The sequence below is a fragment of the Corvus moneduloides genome, chromosome 2 (assembly GCF_009650955.1).
Source record: "Corvus moneduloides isolate bCorMon1 chromosome 2, bCorMon1.pri, whole genome shotgun sequence".
Lineage (NCBI taxonomy): Eukaryota > Metazoa > Chordata > Aves > Passeriformes > Corvidae > Corvus > Corvus moneduloides.
In genome coordinates, this window is record NC_045477.1 from 27,536,320 (window position 1) to 27,558,824 (window position 22,505).

Genomic DNA, 22,505 nt, shown 5'->3' on the forward strand with positions numbered 1-22,505 from the left:
AGTTTGAACTGTGAAAGCAACTCTGATAAGTTTTCCCTATCTCTTCCTTCTCAGTGTCTCTCCCCCAGGTGGTGACTTCTCTGATCCTGTCACATCTGCTACCCTGGGCATTGTTCAGGTACGTCCCACAACATTGCAGCTCTTCTGTCCACTTTGTTAGACTCCAGATGGTTGTGCTTCAGCACATTTGTGCCAGTGGCTGGGGTGAGAGAGCTTTGATTTGACACAGGCAGCTTTGTAGGGCGTTTTGGAAAATGTTCTAGCAGTGTAAAAGGCGACCTTGTGAGATGGTTGCAAACTGATGTGTTTGAGTTCCGTTTGGAAGGGGGAGAGAAGGGCAGCAATTCCTTCCAACACTGCCTGCTCAGCCATATCTGTGTGCTTCCTCAGTGCTGCCCATTGAGCTGCACTTCAAATGTATCTGTTCTCAGCTGAGATGGAAAGCAAATCACTCTTAATCTAGGTGCATCGAAACCACAAAAAAACCCTCAGAGAAGCTGACTGGGAGAAGAATGTCTTGCAACTGTTTGCAGTTTTGGGAAAAGCAGTTACATCTATTTGGTCTCCACTTTACTTAGACTCCAGTATTGACACTGCTATGGCTGACTGCTCCCTCATGAGCAGTCTCAAGCTGAATAAATCAGAACTCAGCTTAAAAGTTGCATCATTTTTTGAGAAGTGTTATTTGAATGTCACTGCTATAGTTAACAGGCTCCCAGGCTTCCATTTGTGAAGCCTTTGCCATGCTGCATTAGCTTCAACTTGCTCGACTTGCTCTCTGTATTTTTTTTTCTTTTTATTGCCTTCAATTATTTTAGTTCACTTTTAATTTGGAGAGCTGGTTGACCTTTCTGGCTTCTGGCAGGTTTTCTGGGGCCTGGATAAGAAGCTGGCACAGCGCAAGCACTTCCCATCTGTGAACTGGCTGATCAGCTACAGCAAATACACGCGAGCCCTGGACGAGTACTACGACAAACATTTCACAGAATTTGTCCCTCTGAGGACAAAGGCCAAAGAGATCCTACAGGAGGAAGAGGACCTTGCAGAGATTGTGCAGCTTGTGGGGAAGGTGAGTAACCAGATGTGGTGTCATTGAGCCATCCTCCATTTCCTTATGCTTAGTGCAGGCTTTTGATCATGTCTTAGAGCAGACCCGATGGATACTGCATTGCACACAAAAGATCACTGGGAGATGTCAGACACTCTCACCTCAAACTGTGATTTCTTCCAGTTTTCTTACATGTTGTTTGACTTCTAATGACAAATAGTTTTTCAGATTTGCTAAACCTTGGCTTGATGCTGCTTTCCTCATGTGAATTAGATAGTGGGACATCTACTGCTTGCTTTAAACTTCACTTTGGTGTTCTAGTATTGTTGAAATGCCCTTTGCTGCAACTTAAAGTAGTATTCCATTGGAAGCAGTCTTTGTAGAGAAATTATGCAAACTGATCTTTACTGTTGAAGCCATATGAAGGGTTACAGTTTATTAGAAACCGTGTTGCCAGCTGCAGGACAGAGGTGTTGGCATTTACAAGTTGGCCTGTAGAAACAAAGTGAAGTCTACTTTTTTTAAAAACTTGTGATTATCTGTTTTTTCTTTGGAAACTTGTGACATATGGCTCCATTTTGCAGTCATTCTTTAATTTCCTTTTTTCATTTCAGTGTTTTGAAGAGAAAGCTAAACTTGGACAGGAAAATTTCCATTGAAAGCTCTCAGAAAGGACCTAGTGAAAACTCTGTTTCAGCTTAGCACTGTAAATACGATAATTGGCAGGTTCCTGGCACGTACTTGACAGTAATTTAATTCCATGATGTTCAGATGAGCTATTATGATTTACAGATTGGTAGTAGTGTGTAGTAACATGTATTAAGTACAGTTATTTGAAGGAAGTTTGCTCATGGTGCTCTGTCTCTTCACTGATGCTCTAGTCCAACTAAGATGAGACCTTTCATCAGATCTTGCCTAGTAGAGCTCTCTTCTCTTGATATGTCTTTGAAAAAAAGGAAGTGGGGTCATAGGACCTTCTGCAGTTCTCTATTTACAAACCCATGTTCTAAAAGACTGGTTTACAGAGCAGGGTAGGATTGGTTCCTTGGTGTGGAAGGGATATTGATAAGCCAGTGCTTGTGACTAGGCATTATTTTCATGATGGAATTACTAGAACTGGTGATTTTTTTTTTCTCAGAGATGTTATCTTTGACAGTTTCTGTCTGTCTGGGCTTGGCAACAAACCTTTAGAAAGGGGGAATCATGGAAATTGTTAGGGTATTTTTTTCTTTCTAGCTCTGAATTCTGTTAGTCTCCTCATGAAAGAAGGTCCAAACTTCCAGTCTAGAAAGCAAGCTGGGGTACTTAAAGCTGAATGGGGCCACTTTAGCAAAAAGATGATAAAGGTGGAGAAGAGCGACCTGCAGTGCTGAGAGCAGCAGTGTGCAGCAGGGTTGTGGCTGTCCTGTGGAGTATGACAGGCATTGTCATCAACTCCTTTTCTTTTCTTCAACGCCAGGCAGAAAAAGCCACACGGTGCAGGCTGCTACTTCCTGTAGCTTCCTTCTTGATCTAGCATGCTGAGATTTAGTTTTTCTTCCATAAGGACTGAGGAAGGTAAAAATGAATTTGCTTTATGTAGGAGGGTGATGTTTCAATGTACCTCACAGCAAAGCCATGTGCATTTTCAGTGTCTGGTGGCTTTTCCATGATCTTAAAGGGAACTTCATTCCCACTGTTTATCATCAGATAGACCTAAAGCAGACTTACTGACTGTTTGGCCCATCTTAATCTGGCAATCAGTTAAATTGGCTGTTCTATAGTAGGGAGTGAGAAATACCCAAAAGACAGAGTTCTGCTTGCTGCTGTCTTATGAGGGTGGGAAGAAGACAGGTACTGAAAGATAGCTGTTCTTGGCCAGGAAATACTGTGCCCTCATCGACTTGAGTACTAAACTAACTGTTTACCTTACTTTTCCAGGCTTCCTTGGCAGAAACAGATAAAATTACCTTGGAAGTTGCCAAGCTGATAAAAGATGACTTCTTGCAGCAGAATGGTTACACGCCTTATGACAGGTGAGGAGATCTGACTGGCCACTCTGCCCTCTTAGTCCTGTGCAGACTGGATTGATACAGTTATTTTGTGTGGAAGCTGACCAGGGCAGAAGTTAACGTTACTGTCCATAAAGAAATGGAAGAACTGTGTTTAGGTAGCCCTTTGAACAGTGCATTCACATTGTCTTACCCAAGACATGCAGACCCCTCCTGAAAGCAGAACCCTTTGGGGTTCACAGGTCCTCCTCTATTGTTCTGTTAGCCAGTGTTTCTGCAGTAGCATATCTGAGGAGGAAGACAGGACTGCTTTATTTTCACAGACAACATCCAAAGTCTTCCTGTTTATTCCATCAATACACAGGGGACTGCAAGAATCTGCTTTCAGTTACTATTGCATGATTTTGGAGTAAGTTTGATCCATCAAAAAGACCCTTACTGTCTCTTTCTCCCCAGTGAACTCTGCTTTTCTTCTTTCCATGCTATCCTTGTGTTTTAACAGCCTGACAGGGGCCTTTTTGTACTTCATCTCACCCCCCCCCACCCAGGTAGATCAGGAAGTCTTGAGTACTTGATCACTGAAAATGTAGACATCCATCATTTTGTAACAGTGTGTGCCTTTGATCAGGTTACTGGGGCAGGTCTGTGTGTATGCTATAGGAAGCACAGGAAGTAGCACATAAATAATAATGAGGTATCTTTTATGGCACTCACCTACCCATTAAAAATGGAACTGTATATGAAGTGCTCTTGTCATAGAGAAACTCCCTTTCCTGTGAGCAAAGAAACTCTCAGAGCTGTCATCCCAGGCTGTTAGGAGGAAGCCTGCTCCCTTGATGGACAAAACAGGAAGGAGGAATTCTGTTGGCTGCTCATTGCTTTCCTTTACTTGTTAGCATTGGCACAGATTGAAATGTGAGACTTGTAAAGCAATGGTTCCTGTTCTCTCCTGTTTTGCCTGAATGTTTGGATACTGCTTCAGAAAGCTCGGCTTCAATCAGCTTCAGGATGATTGTCTTGGCCTACAATTTGCCTGTTTAAAAATGTGGGACCTACTGGAGGCAGCCCCTCTCCTTGGGCAGTACATATTAAAAACCCCTGGAGTAAAGCAGGCTGGCACTCTTTCTGTCAGGGGAGAATCCAGGAGAGAATCCTGTTAATTGTTCTAAGATGCCTGACTGGTCCTCTTCTATTCCATCAGGTTCTGCCCTTTCTATAAAACAGTGGGAATGCTTTCCAACATGATTGCATTTTATGACATGGCACGCCGTGCTGTAGAAACCACAGCTCAGAGTGACAATAAGATCACGTGGTCCATCATCCGAGAGAACATGAGCGAAATCCTCTACAGACTTACCTCCATGAAGTTCAAGGTATGTTTGTAAGGAAGTGGGTTGTCCTGCTTCCTGTGAGCTTCCAGTGCCTCTGAAAGACTGACTCAAGTGTTGACCAAAGGCTTTAGACCAAAGGTCTGTGAACAGAGACTCTTTGCCATCATTTTGAATACAGTAAAGAATTGGTTTGTGAGCTCAGGAATGGTCAGTGCAGAAATCTAGTCAGTTGATGCTGACTGCACAGCCTTGGCAACCCCACCTTCAGCAGTCTCTTACACATAGTCATGGTAATAGTACAAGCACCTTTTTGCTGTTTGCTTTGGGGGGTTTGTGATGAAATTATGTAAAAATATTATAAAATGTTCTAAGGAGACTATTATCAGAGAGAAGCAGCCTGAAGCCAGACATGGGACACGTCACATATTGCAGGAGCATTTCTTTCCTTGTGTTTAAAATAGCTTGATTAACACTTCTATCATTCACTTTTTCCTGGATTTAAACTTCAGGCTGCTTATATCTGTGTGTCATATAAAAGAGACTGCTGGAAGTGAGGAGAGGAAGGGAGGAGTACCTTTAACATGGGCTAAAGACAAAACAATTGGATTGGAGCACCTGCTCTGGGTAACTTCAGTAGCCATCATTTTAGGGTACAGCTTCACTAAAATTCATCCAGAGCATGCTGGTATAGCAGTTACTGGTAGGACAGTAGTAACCTGTGACCCGGGCTGATATCCTCTATGAAATACAATGCTTGCTCTGTTAAAACTCATATAAGTCAATACTGCAAATCTTTGGAGAACATGTACCGTTGGATTAAATAAGTTTAGAATTAAATGTTCTGCCATGCCAATGTATTCTGTTCCTGCAGGGTACTGGCTTGTTTCTGCAATAAGTGGGTTCCTGGTATATATTCTCAAAGCATGAAGAACACAAGAAGATACACTTGGGGACATGAACTTCTTTGAGAGCTGGTTATGTAGAGCTAGGGTAATTAAAACACTCCCTACAAACACATGCCCACCAGCAGGCACCTGCAGTACAGCAGAGCAGTGGACAGCATGGCTGAAAAAGGGAATCCAGAGAGTGAATATACATTAAGTGGAGCTGGAGCTCTAATAGTTATGAAAGGAAAATTATATTCCCCAGGTAACAGTCTGACAGGTCTGAGGACTGAGATGTCCCGCATCCTGTGGTCTGGGTACTTTGGAGAGACAATGTAAGAAGTAGTGCATCCACACATGTAAGGCCTCTGTGTTTCCCAAGAGTTGCACTGACCCAGAGGATCTTAGCACTCAGAGGAGAATGGTGAAGACATTGAACAGATTTCACAGCCTGACAGTTAATGCTTCTTGCAGAGAAAACCTTGCAGCCTCAGAGCAAAGCTGATAGTTCCATTTTTTGCCTTTGTCTTTCATGAAAAGTAGTCTCAGAAAATGAAGCTGTACAAAGATATTTTTGGGCTTTTTATGATTACACAATACATTTTAATTTGAACTAAACAACGTCTGAGTAATGGCAGAGTAACTCTTCCACCTACTGGGGATGCACTGCACTTGGTGTGAGGAGAGGAGCTGGTATTAATCACTGCAGCTCTTGAATCATACACCAGTAAACAAGACCCTCAGTATTGTTGATTGCTTTCCAAATCAGTTGCTTTTCAGTGCAGTAACCACTGCTCATGAAAAAAAATTCTCTGCCCAGTACCCATTCTGCCTGGGTCACTAATGTCGGAAGAGAATGAGATTTAAACCCTGTGGGTGTTGGTGAGACAGGATGCAAAGACAGAGCTACAATCCTAAGGTCAAGAGGTTACAGCAGTTGCAAACCAGGGCTGACTTTAAGTACCCAAGGCTTTTCCTGATGGATTTGTTTGTGTGCTGTATTGTTTCAGGACCCTGTCAAAGATGGTGAAACAAAAATCAAGGCGGACTATGCTCAGCTGTTTGAGGATATGCAGAATGCATTTCGCAGTCTGGAAGACTAGACTCGACCTCTGTGACCACTCCAGTTTGTCCTCTCAGTTCCTCATCTCAGCTCCTCTGCTTCCCTACCTTACAAGAATGATGCAACAGTACTTGAGTTGATAAATAACCCTATGTTTCCCCTGTTCATACTCAGAGAGTGTCTTTACAAAAAACATTCCTCTTAGTTTGTATTTGGCATTGCTTTGTGTGTCTGAAGTGGTGAGTGATGTGTGAATGGGCCTGGCTGAGTGAGGAATGCTGTTGTACACTTCTAGGGTGGGAAAATTTTCACCTTTCCTCTCCCAGCTTTCCTGGTAACCAGTCTTTCACCTCGGGTAACCAGTTGAGCTGCACTGGCAGAGACGGTGTAGGTCTTCATGCAGTCATGCGGTACATTGCGAGCTGGCAGTGGTAAGGGCATTTACACCTGGCACTTTGCTAAGTGACTATCAGACATAGAACTCCCTGTTCTCAAACAGAATTTTTGACCATATTCTGGTGACATGTTGATACAACCAAAAATTCTTCACTACTCTGTCACTTCTGAGTCTCTCAGCTGAGTCTTTTGGTTATTGAAATGTGGTAGTTCTGGTCCTCTCCAAGAAGGGACTAACTAGAAGATGAGCACATACAAGCGACTGGTATAATTTTGTACACTGGAGAAATACAGTTTTATCTTCCTACTTAATACAGATAGGACTGTTGGACTCAGCATCAGCTAAAATCAAAGCCATAGGTGCTCAGCTTCCAGCAGAATTTTACCTTCTTGGCTCCCATTCATCCCATAAAATTTCCTGACACTCAGCTGCTTTACTTTGTGAAGCTTGTGACTGCTGCCATGTACTGCAGGGCATGGTTGGCAAGGTACAGTGATGCCACATGTGCTGACCCCAGTGTGGTCCTTCCTTGGTGGTGCTCTGCCAGTGCAGTTGCCCTCAGTGCAATGCCCAGGTTATGCCAAGGAAAGGAAAACACGTGCTTAGCCTTCTTCCTCCACCTGTGCTCACATGGCCTGTTGGGTGGTGGCACAGAAGGTCCCCAGTTCTTGTATAAGAGGAATGTATGATGTTCATCTGGGGGCGGGGGATGAATGGGGGAAGGTTGACGAGTACAAAATGTATTTACTCCTGCCTTGTTGATTACGGTGCAAGAGAAACCAGTGGCTCTGGTCTTCTCTGCTCTGTGCTCTGGAAGCACTCTGTCAAGCAGCTGAAACTGCTGTCTCTTGGGTTTTTTTTATTGGCAAAACTAGACTGAGATGAGGAATGAGCAGAGCGCAGCCTTTCTGTCAAACTCCCCGAGCCCAGCACTCATCCCATTGCTCCAGAGTGCAAGAGAGAGAGATGCTGGCATCCTTTCCAGTCTCTCCCTCTCGATTGTGTCAGGTGGCATCCCGTGCCCAGCTGGGTTCCAGCTGCCATCTACTGCTTTGTTAGTCCTGAGACAGCACCTGTGTTGGTGACACCGTGCCTACGTGAGCATTAATTCTTCACTGAAGTATTTCCACCGGCGCCAGCTTTGAACAGTAGTGATGCAAAGGGATCTTGTGCTACGGACCAAATGCTGCCACTTCCATTATGGTATGAACCCACTGTTTGTCAGGGGAGAGCCCAGCTGAAACTTAAAGGGATTGACTATTTTTGGTTCTCCCAAAAAGAAACTGCTCCTCCAGCTGATATTCTGGTAGTGAACGCTTAAGTTTACAGCTCACTAAACTTTTGGTGTATGCTGCTTATTTTATCAACGAGCATGTGTGAATGAGTAGTCGCCATCCAAGCCCTTGCTGGGCTCATCATTCGTACCCTTCACCACTGTACAATGTAGCATTTCATGCTAGAAACCAGATGTTCTTATCTCTTTAAATAGAGGATGTTATAAACTTTACAGAAGATGTCTAAGATAATGCAGTTCTAATATTTATTGTGCTGTACCTGGCCCTAAAGTGTGACCAGTTCAAAGTTTCATATATATTTTTGTCCTTTTTGTTTTGTGTCTGTTTTCAGTGTTGAGATTCTGATGTTCACTGTGTCCTGCAAGTCTTCCTTCTACAGCTGTGGGAGGAATTACAAGATGGGCAGAACCCCACCACCTACTTTATCTTGTATATTTCATAATGTATGTTGCTGGAAATTGTGTAAAAAAAAAATAAATTAAAAAAAAATTGTTCAAGTCAATGAAAATAAAATTGATTTAAATTAGGTTTTATCTGTCCTGTTTTCTTATGTCAAACCAAATCTACGCCACAGTGGTGTACACAGCAATCCATCACAAAAGCTCACAGCTTGCTTTAAAAAAAATTACTTCATCCGTTTAAGGATTTCTTTAAAACTGTAGGCAGTAATTTGGCATGGATTCTTTACTTCAGTTCTCCCATTCCAGTACAGCTTGCACAATCTCCTCACAGATTACATGAAAGAGTTACAATGTAGTAAATACTCTTAGGGCAGGTATTGTTAGGATTACTTTTAATACAATAACAGTGTAAGTCTGCCTTTTGCTGCCATGCATGCTAATGTAACAATTGTCATTGTACCATTTTAGGGCACTTGGCACTTTGGGTCAGAAGCTGAGCAGCACTGCTAGCCACAGCAACTCCTTTTGAATAAGGAGTTGAGACCTCCCGTAAACAGCAACAGATAAATTAAGAATACACTAAAGCCATCACATTTGGCCCATTTTGTAAATTTGACCACTCTGTAACACCTCTGAAGGAAGTGTTCTGATATTTTATAGACTATATTAAGAGATACCACAAGCTGAAGGTGTTCAAGTAATTCTGCCACTCACAAAGGGGTGGAAGTCACAAGCTCATTCCTGGCAACCGTGGACTAGTCAGTAGTTCTCAGTGGATGTTGAGAAATCCATCAAGTGAAGCGATGAGTTCAGGTTTTGGCAGTTTGGAAGTTACCAACTGGCAGCGTCCTCACTTCATCCACTCGACTTTTGTGGATCTGGAAGGCTGGCGTCACCCAGCGGCCACAGGAACACTGGTCCCCCCTCCAGCTGAAGGAGCCCAGCTTTGACGTGCATTTGGGACACAGAAGCTGCAAGAAAAACGCAGCACTCAGTCTAAGACGTGTGTTGATGTGGATCTAGTTAAAAACAGGCTAAAAAGCTAAACTGAGAGGGCCATTTAGCCCGGAGGTGTAGCAGGCAGCTGTGCTGGCAGAAGGGAGGGTGTGGAAATGCAGCTGCTGGGACCTAGTGGGATTCCAAAGACAGTTTTACCAGGGTCCAGAAAGACTTGGTCAGCCACCACAACAGGCTTTTGAAGTCCCACAAGCCTTCCTCATAACAAAACCAAACAGCAGATAAACCCTGTCCAACATCCTGTCGGGTGGTGTCAGCTCCAGCAGAGCACCAGCTCCTTTCCTTGTGAAAGAATATTTTACATTTAAGAATGTGCCCATAAGCTGCAAAATTCAAGTCAGAAAGGTTGGGAGGCCTAGCACCCTTGTGTGGGGGTTTTCCTTTCAGGGAAGAGACACAGTTTTTTCTGCCTTTGCAAAACAGTTACACAAAAATCCAAAGAATAAAGCACATGCTCCACTTCACCTGTCCTTCCATTACTCCGAGCAAGGCTGGCTCCATCCACTGCACGGGCTCAATGAAGTACGAGGTGCACTTTTCCTGGCCATTCCCAGAAAGCCGTGCAGAGTCTGTTATCCTCTTGTGGGCAAAGGCTGTCGGTCCGATCCCTTCCGTGTGGGACAAAATGCTGGAGCTACGGAACAGAGCGCGTCTGCCCTCCAGGACGCAGGGAAAAAAGAAGTAAAACAAAAGTTTTTTTAACTGGGCAAATCTACAGACCGTAGAAAATAGGGATATGGGCCTCTGAATAATTAAACAGGAGTACAAGTTCTCCATTTTTTGATTAGCCTAGAAGGTTCACAAGCAGCACTCCAGGGAACAAAAAGTTTTGTATTTTGTACTTTTTTTTTTTTTTTTTTTTTTTTTTTTTTTTTTGCAAACACAGTATGGAAACTTAGGCAACAGCTCATCCCTGACCTGACAACAATGACATGCCCATTGATTTACACAGAATATTCTTCTCTTGATTTGATTTCACAACGACGTTTTAAGGAGAAATATAAAGTATTTTATAAATACATAAAAATACATTTTTCTAATATATAAAGTACCTGCATTTCCTGCATCTGTAGAGAACCTCTGTGTTCGAAGTTTGACATATAGTGGTAGGATCAACTGCAAAGACTTCTTGGGGCAAGTCTTGAGGTTCTGCAGAGGAGTCAGGACCATGTTGTGAATCAGATCAGCTCAGCCACGCAGCATTCCTGGGTACAAGACAGGACTGCGCCTCTGCCCCAGTCATGGCCTGCAGGAGCCTCCTTCTTCCCTTTCATTTGTTCCCTCACCAATTCCAATAGATTAAGCTAAAAAAGAAAGAGCCTCATCCTGCTACGCCTAAAACTGGGATTTGCTTCATGCAATGAACTGGGATCCAGACTATGGCCTTAAACATGGTAAAATAATGGTATTTTGCTTTATGTTCTTACTTCAACAGAAAGTAAAGGCAGAGGAGGTTTCCGAGCAGTAGTGCCAATGCTTTAGTGCCCACAATACAGAAAGCCAACTTCCAAGTGGGAACTGCTAAGGACAATGATACATAAAGGGCGACAGCACTGTCACGCTGAGTATGCAACACTTGAGATCTTGCAAGAAAAGCTACAGATTATTATTTTATTATAAAATTACACATATGCACACATATCTTTTGCAAATTGTAGTATGAAAGTTTACTTCATTACCTGAATTTCAACTTTATCTCAAGTTTTACGTGTTATTTTTTTCATCACATTGACTATTTTCTAGAATGTTGTTTGCTTCGCCAGGGACATAAAAATCACAAAAAGTATCAAATTGGCCTTTAGGTTTTTTACACTTTGCTAAAGAGAGCAGCTCCTTACAGATCTTATTTCCCAGGCACCTCAAAGGCTCAATTTTTCTGCCACTGATGAGCTGCGATTCTCTAGGGCCGGTATAATGCGAATGTTTGCCCTGGCCAAGTCCAGGCTCGGCTGCTTTGAGGCCAACACTCGAAGTCAACCTCCTCTGACAGGGCCTTCTGCGTTCATTCCAGGACAGCCTGTTCCCCTCTTGGGAGACTGCCCCGCGCTTCGCCCCGCGCATCCGCGATGCTCCCACTCACCAGAGAACCTCTCGCTGAGCATCTCCAGGCGGTACCGCTTGTAGAGGACGCTGCTGGTGTCCACGGCACAGCCCATCGCCTCGTAGAGCTTCAGCTGCCCCTGGAAGCCCGGGTTCACCCTGCGGCGGGGGCGAGAGGGGCGCGGCGTGAGGGGGGCGCCGGGCGGGCGCGGGGGGCGCGGGCGGGGCACTCACTGTGCGTCCGGCTTGGCGGCCCTGACGGCGGCGAGCGCCTCCTCCCAGCCGAGCCCCTGCGTCTTCATCAGGTAGGCGGCGACCACGGCCACGCTGCGGCTCACCCCGGCGTGGCTGCAAGGCAAGGGCGGCCCGTCAGCCGCGGCAGCGCCGCCGCGGGGAGCGCTCGGCCCCGCCGCAGCCCCGGCGCTCACCAGCGGACGAGCGCGGCGCCGCCGCCCGCCCGGGCCGCGCCCAGGAACGCGGCGCAGTCATCCAGGCGGCTCAGCAGGTCCGCGCCGGGCTCGTCCCGCGCCCGGACGTGCATGGCTCGCACCCCCGGCACGGCCGGCGGCTCCTCCGCGTCCACCGTCAGCACCGCCACCACCCCCGCCGCCGACAGCGCCTCCGGGGACGAGCACGACTCCGCGCCGCCCACGTAGAGCCCCGGCAGCACCGGCACCATCCCGCCGGCAGCCGCCATGGCTGCGGGAGGCGGGCGGGAAGCACCGCCCCCGGCACGGCACCGCTTTCCGTTTCCCTTGCCGGTACGGGAGGAATCATTTCCGTAGTAATTGTCACGCAGCTGTGCGTACCGGTGCGATTCTCTCTTCCCTGCGTCCACGAGTGTCTGTCTTAACTCGTCTTTTTTTTTCCCCCACCCCTCTGTCTCCTTACAAATGCTCAGAAAACAAATACGTATCAGAGGATGGGTCGGGTTGGAAAGGACCACAGTGGGTCATCTGGTCCAACCTCCCTGCTCAAGCAGGGTCGTCCCAAGAGCACATTGGTACAGGATTGTGTCCAGACGGTTCTGGAATATCTCCAGTGGGGGAGACTCCTGACAGACAACACAGAGAATAGAAATTTTCAGTTCCCCTTGAAGCTGCTAAAGAGAGCTTAAATACTAGCTAGCAAAATAGATAAAAGAGTATACAAGTAGACATACAGGATGCGAAACGTAGCTGGAACCAGTGGATAAATAGATAATGAGGAATATAGTGGGTTTTGTGGCAAAGCCAAGTAACAAGAAGGAACAGCGCATGCTCTAAGAGAAGCTCAAGCCAAGGTCATCTGCAACGTTGAGGGTGTCAGGAAAATCCACGAACACCAGAGGTTTATGTCCAAAAAAGAGACAGAGGAGTCCTACAACTTTATTCAAATAAAGAGAGAGACACCACCGGGGCACACGCCCGCGGGATTTTCTCTCTCGAGGTTTCGGAGGGTGCAGCCTCCTTTTATCCCAAACTCCCGGCCGCATGTTGCCCTCTTCCTTTCCCCATTGTCTGAGGTACCAGGAAGGTACAGCCTTCCCGAACCTCCTACCACATATTCCCCCCTCGAACCTACTGTTTTACCCCAAAGCTCAGAAACTCAGGCTTGTGCAGATCCTTGTCTGTTTCAGGAGCCAAACTGCCTGGGCTCTGCAACAAACCTGCTGCCCAAAGTTAGTAGCCAATTTCAAAGACACTAACACCCGTACCTTCACCCATCAAATTGTTTGTAAAGACACTAACTTTCCTCTCAGGGGCACTCAGTGGGTATGACCACCAGAGACCCCTTTAGATGACCCTCTAGAATCATAAAGGACTTCCAGCAGGAGGTGGATGCATGCAAATTAGTTTTAGGGAAAGTGATGTTTCTGTATTAGCTAGGAAGTACACTGCAATGAATGTGTATGGCCATGATGGATTTTTACCCTGTTGTAAGATCTCACAACACACCTAAATTAGCAAAGATACCTTCTGGGTGTCCAGCATGCTCATAATAAAGAATCCCTGATTTCTAATACTTTGTGTTAGAAAGTTTGTTTGCTAGCTGTTTTCAGTCTCACTCCAGGCCAGGCTCCAGGGGCATGTGGTGCTGGATCCAAAAAAACCCCCCTGGCTCCACAGGCAGAGCCTGCGCCACCTCACCCTGCACAGTCGCAGGACTCCGCGGCCCCCAGGGACCCCGCGCCAGCAGAGGCGGGGGTGTCGGGGCAGCGGGAGGGCGCGCAGTCCGCTTTGCCGCTTGGCTCGGCGGCGGCCACGGCTTATCCAGGGCCGCAAATTAGCGGCTTAGCGAATTGGACCCCCGTGGCGGCTCCTAGCCCGACTGTGCGTGCATTGGCTGCGCCAGGAATGCCCGGATCTACCTTCTTGGCCAGCGCCGCTCCAGGTGTGACTGCACCGAGACTGCCTGGGTGTGCTCCATTGCCCTCTATGGCGCTGGACTGTCCTGCACCGCTGCAGAACCGAGCCATCGACCTTCTAATACAGCATCTGCCTTTGCTGACAGAGTTACTGAACGTATCACGGAAGCTGGAGGAACTGCTCAGCTTGCAAAAGCAGCTGCTGCAGATAACAGAGGCATCCCGCCATGCTGGGTGCACCGGGCCCATGCCGCTCGCACCGCCTGCGCCTCCCGTGGGAGCCGTGGCTCCAAACCAGGAAGCGGCGTGGCCAGCGGTGAACCCCGAAGCGGCGGGGGCAGCGGCCACGCCCCAGCCGGCGGCAGCCCCGAACGCGGCCGCGGAGCAAGGGCCAGCAGCGGTGCCGGGCACCGGAGCGGTGGAAGAGACGAGCACGGCGCCAGGTGCAGCTGCGGCACAGGGGACAGCGACAGCGCCGAACGCTGCCGCGGAGCAAGAGACGAGCACAGCGCCGGGTGTGGCTGCAGCCCCAGAGACGGCTGCAGCTGCTCCAGTACCAGTTCGGTGGGGACTGGCCGAGACGGCATCCCGAAAAGACGCTGCTGTTCAAACTGCAGTGCAGCCAGCTGTAGTCTGTGCTGTCTGTTCTGCCTCTAGCCAACCTAGCCAACGTGCCCCTCTCCGTCCACCTCTGTTCACTCCCAGCGTCGTCTCAGAGTTGCCTTTGCCTGATGATTCCTCGTCGGGAAGCGAGGCAGATGAGGTTCTGGCCCCAGGTCGTCAGGCGGCTGAAGCCAGGTGGTGAAGGAAAAGGCTGCGCCGGTCTCGCCCCTGGACCTTTCAGGACTGCACGGTAACAGTGCGTCCGACCCACTACAGTCGCTTCTTAGAGTCAGTTAAGGTGCAAGCTTTGGAGGAGGGTGAGTGGAAGCTATTGGAAACACTTGGAATGCCAAATAGATTTGAGGATTCTGGAGGTAATTGGGAAGCCGTTACACTCCATCCACAGTCTGTGCCAGAAGTTCAGGATGGTAGTGACTCCCCAAAAGGGAAGATCCAAGCTTTCCCAGTGTATAAGGCTCTCCCAAATTCAGGGGAGCATGACAAGCATGAGGTAATTGCTTGGAAGGTTGCACAGGATTTGCAATCCAAGGTGACACAACATGGGCTACGTTCTGCTGAGGTTATGCAGATAATAAGGGTGATAAATACAGATTTACTTGCTCCATTTGATATCAGACACTTAGGTCAAATCCTATTTCAACCTATACAATTTACAGTTTTTGAGAAAACCTGGAGAAAGCTGGCCGACAGGGCTGCATTAGGGAATATGCAGCTCCCTGCTGCCGATCCTAGACGGACAGCGGGAACTGATGCTTTTATGGGGACTGGTCCCTTCTCTGATCCCAGCCTACAGGGTACTTTGTCCTCTAGCATCCTGCAGCAAGCTCAACAGGTCGGCATGGCTGCCCTGTTGAAAACCATAGAGTTGTCAGCACCCAGAAAGCGATATACTGAAATAGTTCAAGGGAAATCAGAGTCATTCCTCTCTTTTGTAAAGAAAGGCGCTGCTTCTCTCGAGAAGCAGGTTGAGGATGACGGGTTAAGGCAGATGTTGTTAAGGCAGTTAGTGAGAGATAACGCAAATGAAGAGTGCAGAAAAATCATAGATGCCTTACCAGGGGACCCTGAGGTGGCAGACATGGTCGAAGCCTGCGCTAAGGTGGGATCTGGGAACCAGAAAAGGTCTGCCTTGGCTGCGTTCCTGCAGCCTGTTCACACATCTTCTGGTCATGAGCCAAAGCAACCAAAACAGGTGAAGAAATGGAAGCGGCCTAAGCCGAGCCAAAAAGAGAACAGACCGATCCCCCAGTGCAAGAGGTGTGGCAGGCCAGGGCATTGCACGGGCTACTGTAGATCCCAGACTCATGCCGATGGTCGGCCTTTGTCGGGAAACTTCCGCCGGGGTGCAAGAAGGGGGAATTGCTCTCCGATGCAGTCGCTCCCCCAGAGAGTGGCACAGGTACAGGCACAGGCCTACCCAGCCACCCTAGAGACGGCACCCAGGGATCAGACGGCACCCAGGGATCAGACGGGTTTGACGTCCACACCGCAGCCGCAGTCATCTTAGACTCTAGCGGTGTTTATAAGGTTCCCTTGGATGCATATGGACCCCTAGCCCAGGGATCCAGTGCAATGCTGGTGGGAAAACCTGATGTTGCCCATCAAGGAATCTTAGTGCACTCAGGAGTTATTGATGCTGACTTTAAAGGTCAGATTTGTGCTATGGTCTCCACGCAAAAACCCCCTGTAACTATTCCTGAAAAGACCTGCCTTGCTAAATTAGTGCCTTTTAAGTCTTGTGTCCCCAGGATGGAACAACCAACTCACAAAGATAACAGCAGTGGATCTACGGGACTTCCGCAGGCCTTCTAGACTGCAGACATCTCTGACCAAAGGCCACAGATGACATGTACCCTGATCCTGCCGAACGCCCGTCCACCCCGGACTCAGCTTCGAGGTTTGATACAGGTGCTGATGTAGCTATCATCTCCTTCTCTGCATGGCCTCCCTCATGGCCTTTAGCCCCGGTGGGATCGGCCATCGCAGGAGTAGGAGGAACCACACAGAGCTATTTAAGTGAACGGCCTGTGGTGGTGAAGGACTCAGAGGGGCACCCAGCTACAATCAGGCCTTATGTTGCTACCACTTCCTTTAACCTTTGGGGACGGGACGTGTTGGCAGCTTGGGGGGTACGGACTGGGACAAATTTTTAGCAGGGGTCACTGTGCATAAGGGCGCACAGTATCCTACACTGCCTTTGTGGTGGTTCATTAACACACCAATCCGAGTCAGACTCTGCTCAGTTAGTTGAATTAAGGGCTGTTACCATGGCTTTTCAATGATTCTCACAGGAACCTTTGAATTTGGTTACTGAAGCGGACTAGAGAAAGCTCTGTATACAATCAATCACCTTATAGTACCACAAAATTCAAATAATCCTGTTATTCTGAATCATTTTCTCTCACTGCAGTCTGCAGGTGACACACAACTGCCCCGGGCAAAAGTCTGGGTGTGGAATTTACTCACTAACCAGTGGGAAGGCCCTCATGAGCTTATCGTTTGGGGTCGTGGGTATGCTTGCGTTTCCACAGATACCGGGATACGGTGGCTACCTTCAAAATGTGTTCGCCCTGACCTACGGCACCAGAGGCAGAACAGGCAACCTCCAAATGATGACCAGAACGCCAACCATCCAAATGGCGACCAGAATGTAGATCATCAGCCTAATGACTCTTCTGATGATGACCAGGATGTCAACCATCAGGCAGATGGTCCTTCTACAAGCAGAGACTGGGATGGTCCTTCCACAAGCAGAGACTGAACTTTAAATTTCTTGTTATGGAGTCAGATAGTTAAAGCCTTAAGGACATATTTAGAATTAATAACTGATGTAAATTTCTATTTAGGATTAATGGTAGAGTTGTTCTCTTATCAAACAAAAAGGAGGAATTGTGGATATGAAAATGCTGCTAGAAAGGATTTTCTTGCTATTTTCTAAGCCCGTGAGAGACTTTCCTCTCTCACAAAAGAGGTAGCAGAGTTATGTAAACAACCAAACACCTGCAGCCTTGAAAAGTCTTTTTTATAGTACAGTAGAAAAATATCTTGACAATGGATGATTTAGGATTTTAGCCAATCACCCAAGGGGTGGCTGATCCTTTATCCAATTAGACTATGAAGAAAAAAGTCTATAAAAGAGTTTGTAAAATAAATAAATCAATCTTGCTGCACAATTCCTGCCTGCTGGATCTTCTCTCCTCCTCCCTGCGGCTGCGAGACACGGTGAAATACCCTAGGGCTGCGGTAATATTCACACTTTTTAATATAGTGGCAAAATGCCAGATTTCATTATAAAGACCTCTGCTAAAGTTCTCTCCATGGCTGGGACACAGAACCTTACCCTGTCTCCAGTATGTGGGATAGAAGAGCCTGAAGGCCCTAATTACCATCGCTGGGGGGATTGTTCTAGCGCAGCTCCGTGCAAGGCAGCTGTAGGCAAACCTGGTACAGAAACATCAGCAAGGGCCTCTGGGATCCTGGCAGGATGCTGACTAGCCATGGAGGAGGTGAGACTGGCAGCCACCTCAGACCTGATATGCTGAGACTGAAGCTGGGTGCGAAGGGAGATTGTTATCCCTTTCCCACAGGAGAGGCGGATGGAGCTGGGGTACCACGGAGCACCTGTCGTGCTGCAGGAGGGATGGGCCACCACAGAGATGCTGCAGAGGATGCTACCCACGAGACACTTCCTCACCCAGTGCCAGCAGACAGCATGCACCAGTTTCCAGTCTTGCTAGGAAATAGGCTGTGGGACAGTGTCTTCCAGAGCTGTGGAGTTTCCATGTGCTGCTGGTGGCCCACTGAGCAGACTGAGACAGCTCTTTGTAGCTGAGATGGGCCCCAAGGTTTCCGAAGGTGTAAGACCACTGCTTAAAGTTTGGTGCCATCCTGCCTCACCTCCTGTGCTTGCCGTAGTGCCTGTGTGATTGTGCAATTGTGCAGCAGTCCAGCTGGCAAGCTGCTCCAGGGAAAGGCAGATCCCCTCTTTGGATGGATCAGTTCTAAATCACAGAAACGTGACCCAAAGGGTGTGACTGTGTATCTGAGTATGGGAAGTCTCTGACAGCTCTCATTTAGACTATTTTAAGCTACATAACTGTGCAAAATGTCCTTTTCCAGTTGCCATTGCCACTAGCGAGAAATGAAAGGTTTACTGAAAAAGCATTAAAAAATGCAGATAACTTTCCATAACAGCGGGGGGGAAAAAGCATACTGAAAAGAAAGACAGGTGGAAATTAAAACCAGATAAAACTGTGTATGGACCTTTACTTGTGAAAGCAGATAACAATTATAGCAAATTACTGTGGGGAAAAAACAGATTATTCATTTCTTGAGTAACCTGAGAAAAGTCTGCAGACAACTGCAAGTTACTGAAGGGGCTATGAATTTTACAGCAGGGTTATATTATCCAGGTATTATGAGAGTACTAAGGGGCAGTTAATAATCTCTGTTAACCTTCAAATCTGTGAAGATGCAGGGGCAAACAATACTGTCTACAACCAAACCCAGGCAGGGCTTGATGCAGGATCCCAAGAGGTTGGTCTAGAGGTGGGGTAGCTACTAGAGTCCTCCACGCTGCTTCCTAAAGCCATGGATAAGGAGGGAATATGAAAAAGATGTGATTTCAAACTGAAAAGCTGTAGCGGGGTTAAGCAAAAATCCTTGGGGCTGGGCCCACAGACAGCTTGGTACCTAATGGCTTCACATGATGAAAAACTGCACTCCCTAAATCTCACTGTTTCTCTGCACCCCCCCTTTGCTATGTATGCCACCTGCAGCCTGAGGCGATGTGTCCTGAATTTGCTCATGACTCCCAAATTAGAGTAAATATTTTTGTCAGACTGATTTGCAAACCCTTGTTCTCCCCCCACCTCCGCCTCCCCCCATCATCTTCTCCTCTACCACTGAAAATTGTGATGTTCTTCCCCAGGTTCCAGGAAACCGTGTGACTAATTAAGCAGTTGGGGTGAGCTCAGGTGCAAAGAAAAAGCAAATCAGATGATGGGCTGCTGCCCACTCGCTCCAGCGAGTGCATTCCATCTCTGCGTGTGTCTGCCCTGCTGCTTCCTAAGGGAAAGGAAAATGCCAGGCTTCTTCTCCAGGCTGCCCACTCTGGATCCTCACAGCGCAACCAGATTGGCAAAACAGTTTTCTGCTGTGGAAACAAAAGCGCCGGGGCCTGGGGAGAGGCACAACACCCTCTTCCGTCCTGGAAGAATTTGGCCTGCATCTTTCATCACACAGTGGGGTGGCTCTGCTCCTTCAGACTTTTGGGTGGTTTGGGGCTTGTACATCAGAGGATTTGTGAGAAGAGTCTGCACAACCACAGCCCGGTTGCCAGAGGTGGCACACTGCAAAGTAGTGAAAGGGCTAATGGGTGGAGACATCTTCAAAAAGCCATATGTGAGAGACAGCAGCTCTGGATTTCTGTGTCTTCCTCACATCTAAATGCAGCAGGAACTTACTTTGCACAGGGCTTGCTGGTAAAGGAGCCTGGTACCATTCCTCGCCTCTTGGAGAAGGGGTGTTTTGCTGAGCTCAGAACTCTGTGGGAGCTGGGAAGTCCTCCATGGTAGCATCCCATCGCTTAGAGCAGGAACTTTGCAGCAGTCACAGTGCTTCTAGCAGCAAATTTACCTTCTGATTTTTGAAAGGCTGCTGTTCCCTGCATAACTTCACTCTGTCTATATTCCTGTGTTTACCTTTATCCATGTATCAGGAGGAAGAATTGCTTCATCTCCCAGCAGGAAACCTCAAAGACTTGCAGAGGCAGCTAGAGAAACAACAGAGAAAGAGGCTCACTCTTGATACTCTGCAAGAGGATTTCTTCATAGCCCTGCGTGGGTGTGATGTTCCTACCTGTCTCCACTCTCTCAGCATCTGCAGACATGAAGTTAACTCCACATGTCAGACAAAAAAGAAGAGTTTCCCAACTGCAAATCTGATGCTCAATTACAGAATGGAGCCTGACAGCTACTACTATTGGGTATTAATAACTCTGCTTCACTTTATGGCTTTAACAGCTGTAGCAACCAAGATTTAAGATGACACATTACGTTCAGCAATGCATCACGTAAGGAAACTAATCTGACAGTGCCAGGTCACTGAGCTGACTTGAAGGCTTTTAAGTGAGTTTCTTCTGCCAGATTTGCTGCCCTATTTACTGGATAAAAATGAATAACTTGCACTGTTTTAATATAACTCCATACTTGCCTCTGTTTTGGCAGCTCCCAGACTCTTTTCCCTTTGCCACACTGCCTTCCCAGGAGCCAGCTGATCCTTCTTCATTCTGCTTTCTGAAAACCCTTTGAAACAGGTCCAGTGCTGTGTATAGAGAAGGGTACATCCCAGGAGAGGGGAGGAGGAAGGAAGCTGGGAGGAAACACTGGAGCCACAGGCAGAGATGAGGGATGGAGCAGCTATGGGAGAAGGGGGAGATGACAATTGTCCAAGAGCAGAGGGGCACGGTGGCTGCCAGCACTCACTGTCTTGTGGCAGGATTTTATCTGTATCCCAGTCACTCTTGGAGAAAGTTTGTCTTGCACAGATTGGGATCACCCATTGCTCATTGCTTCTCCCTAGACTTAGAATTAGAGCTGGCAGCAGGAAAGTCCAAAATAAATGCTAAGTATTAAGATTGTGCCCTGGACTTGTGTCTGGGCTGTGTCAGCCACCTCAGCAGCCACAGCACCTGAGCAGCAGCCCACGATTTTTAATCTTTTGTCTCAGCAGTGGGCTGTATATGTCCATGTGTTCCATCTTCATGGCACCGTAATCCGCTGCACAGACACAAGTGGATGGGTAGCAGAAGGCAGCTTCTCCTCAGGGGTAAATGAGCTCGTTCTCCCAGGCATTCATTACTCAAAGATGCATTCCTCATTATTCCTGCAATTTACCCAGGAGCCTGGTCCAGCTGGCTTTAACAGCATTTCCAATTCCCATCCCAAGGACCTTCTCTGTGGCACCCATGAGAAGCAATTAAAAAGAACAAGTGTACAGTCAGGAGGTCTAAGTTCACTGCAGAAAGTACTGTGCTTCCCCTGACAAATACTCAAAGTGTGCAAGACAGAGGATGAAGAAAACACCCTAAAATAGAGTTGAGATACCTCTTTGTGTTTACAAATGTTTTTGTGAAACAAGAACTTGTAAACAAATAATGTAAAGTATGAACCTTTGATTAATACTTAAACATCTGTAATTGCAATATGTGCTGCAGTTTGTCTACATTGGTATCTAATAAATATTCCCAATAGAAAATATTTCTCAAAAAGTACTTTAATTGCTCCCCATGTAGCAACAGAAAATATACTGCCCAAAATCATTAGTTATTGTCAAAAGACAATATTATTTAAAGCAGAAATCTTGCTGAAGAAATATTCTTAAGAGGTGAGATCATTCACTGTTTTAATCTCCAAGTGAGACATTTCCTTACAAGTGGTTATGCTTCTCTCATTTGTGCTACTACTTCTCTTTGAATTCCCTATTTCTCTTTCTAATTTTAGAAACATAGGGGAAAAAAGTGTTGAGAGAGATCTGGATCCTCATGTCCAGCTCCATACCAGACAATCATATTACATATTTTCTCTTCTAGCTTCATATTAAACCTGGTTTTATTTCCTTCCCTCCTGCAGTGCTCTGAAATCATGATTATCTCATTGGACAACAAGACGGTAACTTGCCTTCAGTCTGATTCTTGTGTCAACATTATCCTTTAATTTAAATAGGTAACTTTGTTCCCTGTTATTTATCCCAGTGGGGCAATATTGGAGAAAAATAAATAATTATCTAACCCATCCCTATTCCTTCTTAGCTTTGGCTTTGTCGGTGAAACAAGGCAGGTCTGTGGTGCTTGCTAGACAAAAAGGAGCTTTCCAGTTTCCTCATACAAGGTCAGCTCTTCTCCATATGTGTGCGGGTTTTAATTCATCTTTCTTGACTGCGTATGGCCAAACACTATAACAGATGTAGTGGTGATTTTCTTTTTCCAATGCTTTGTAAGTACTTTTTTTAGCTCTGCTAGGATTATGTCAGCTGGCCTGTCCTAGGTTGTGTTGATTATCCCCCCCA

At 46.9% G+C, this 22,505-nt stretch overlaps 2 protein-coding genes across 3 annotated transcripts in view; one reads left to right on the forward strand and one right to left on the reverse strand.

Annotated features, from left to right (window-relative positions):
* Nucleotides 1-6,837, forward strand: part of ATP6V1A (ATPase H+ transporting V1 subunit A) — a 29,009-nt gene extending 22,172 nt beyond the window's left edge. For both annotated transcript variants that reach the window (XM_032098655.1, XM_032098657.1), the window contains exons 11-15: nt 55-118; nt 866-1,069; nt 2,969-3,063; nt 4,241-4,412; nt 6,265-6,837. In XM_032098655.1, the coding sequence (XP_031954546.1) occupies nt 55-118; nt 866-1,069; nt 2,969-3,063; nt 4,241-4,412; nt 6,265-6,357 (628 nt within the window). In that variant the 3' untranslated portion in view covers nt 6,358-6,837. The remainder of the gene's footprint in view (nt 1-54; nt 119-865; nt 1,070-2,968; nt 3,064-4,240; nt 4,413-6,264) is intronic.
* A 179-nt stretch (nt 6,838-7,016) lies between these two features.
* Nucleotides 7,017-12,184, reverse strand: DUSP12 (dual specificity phosphatase 12). Its single transcript, XM_032098658.1, has 6 exons — nt 11,896-12,184; nt 11,702-11,815; nt 11,508-11,626; nt 10,480-10,576; nt 9,893-10,079; nt 7,017-9,381 (listed from the first exon to the last, which is right to left on the reverse strand). The coding sequence occupies exons 1-6, from the start codon at nt 12,162-12,164 to the stop codon at nt 9,220-9,222; spliced, it is 948 nt and encodes a 315-aa protein (XP_031954549.1). The 5' UTR covers nt 12,165-12,184; the 3' UTR covers nt 7,017-9,219.
* Nucleotides 12,185-22,505: the final 10,321 nt, after the last annotated feature.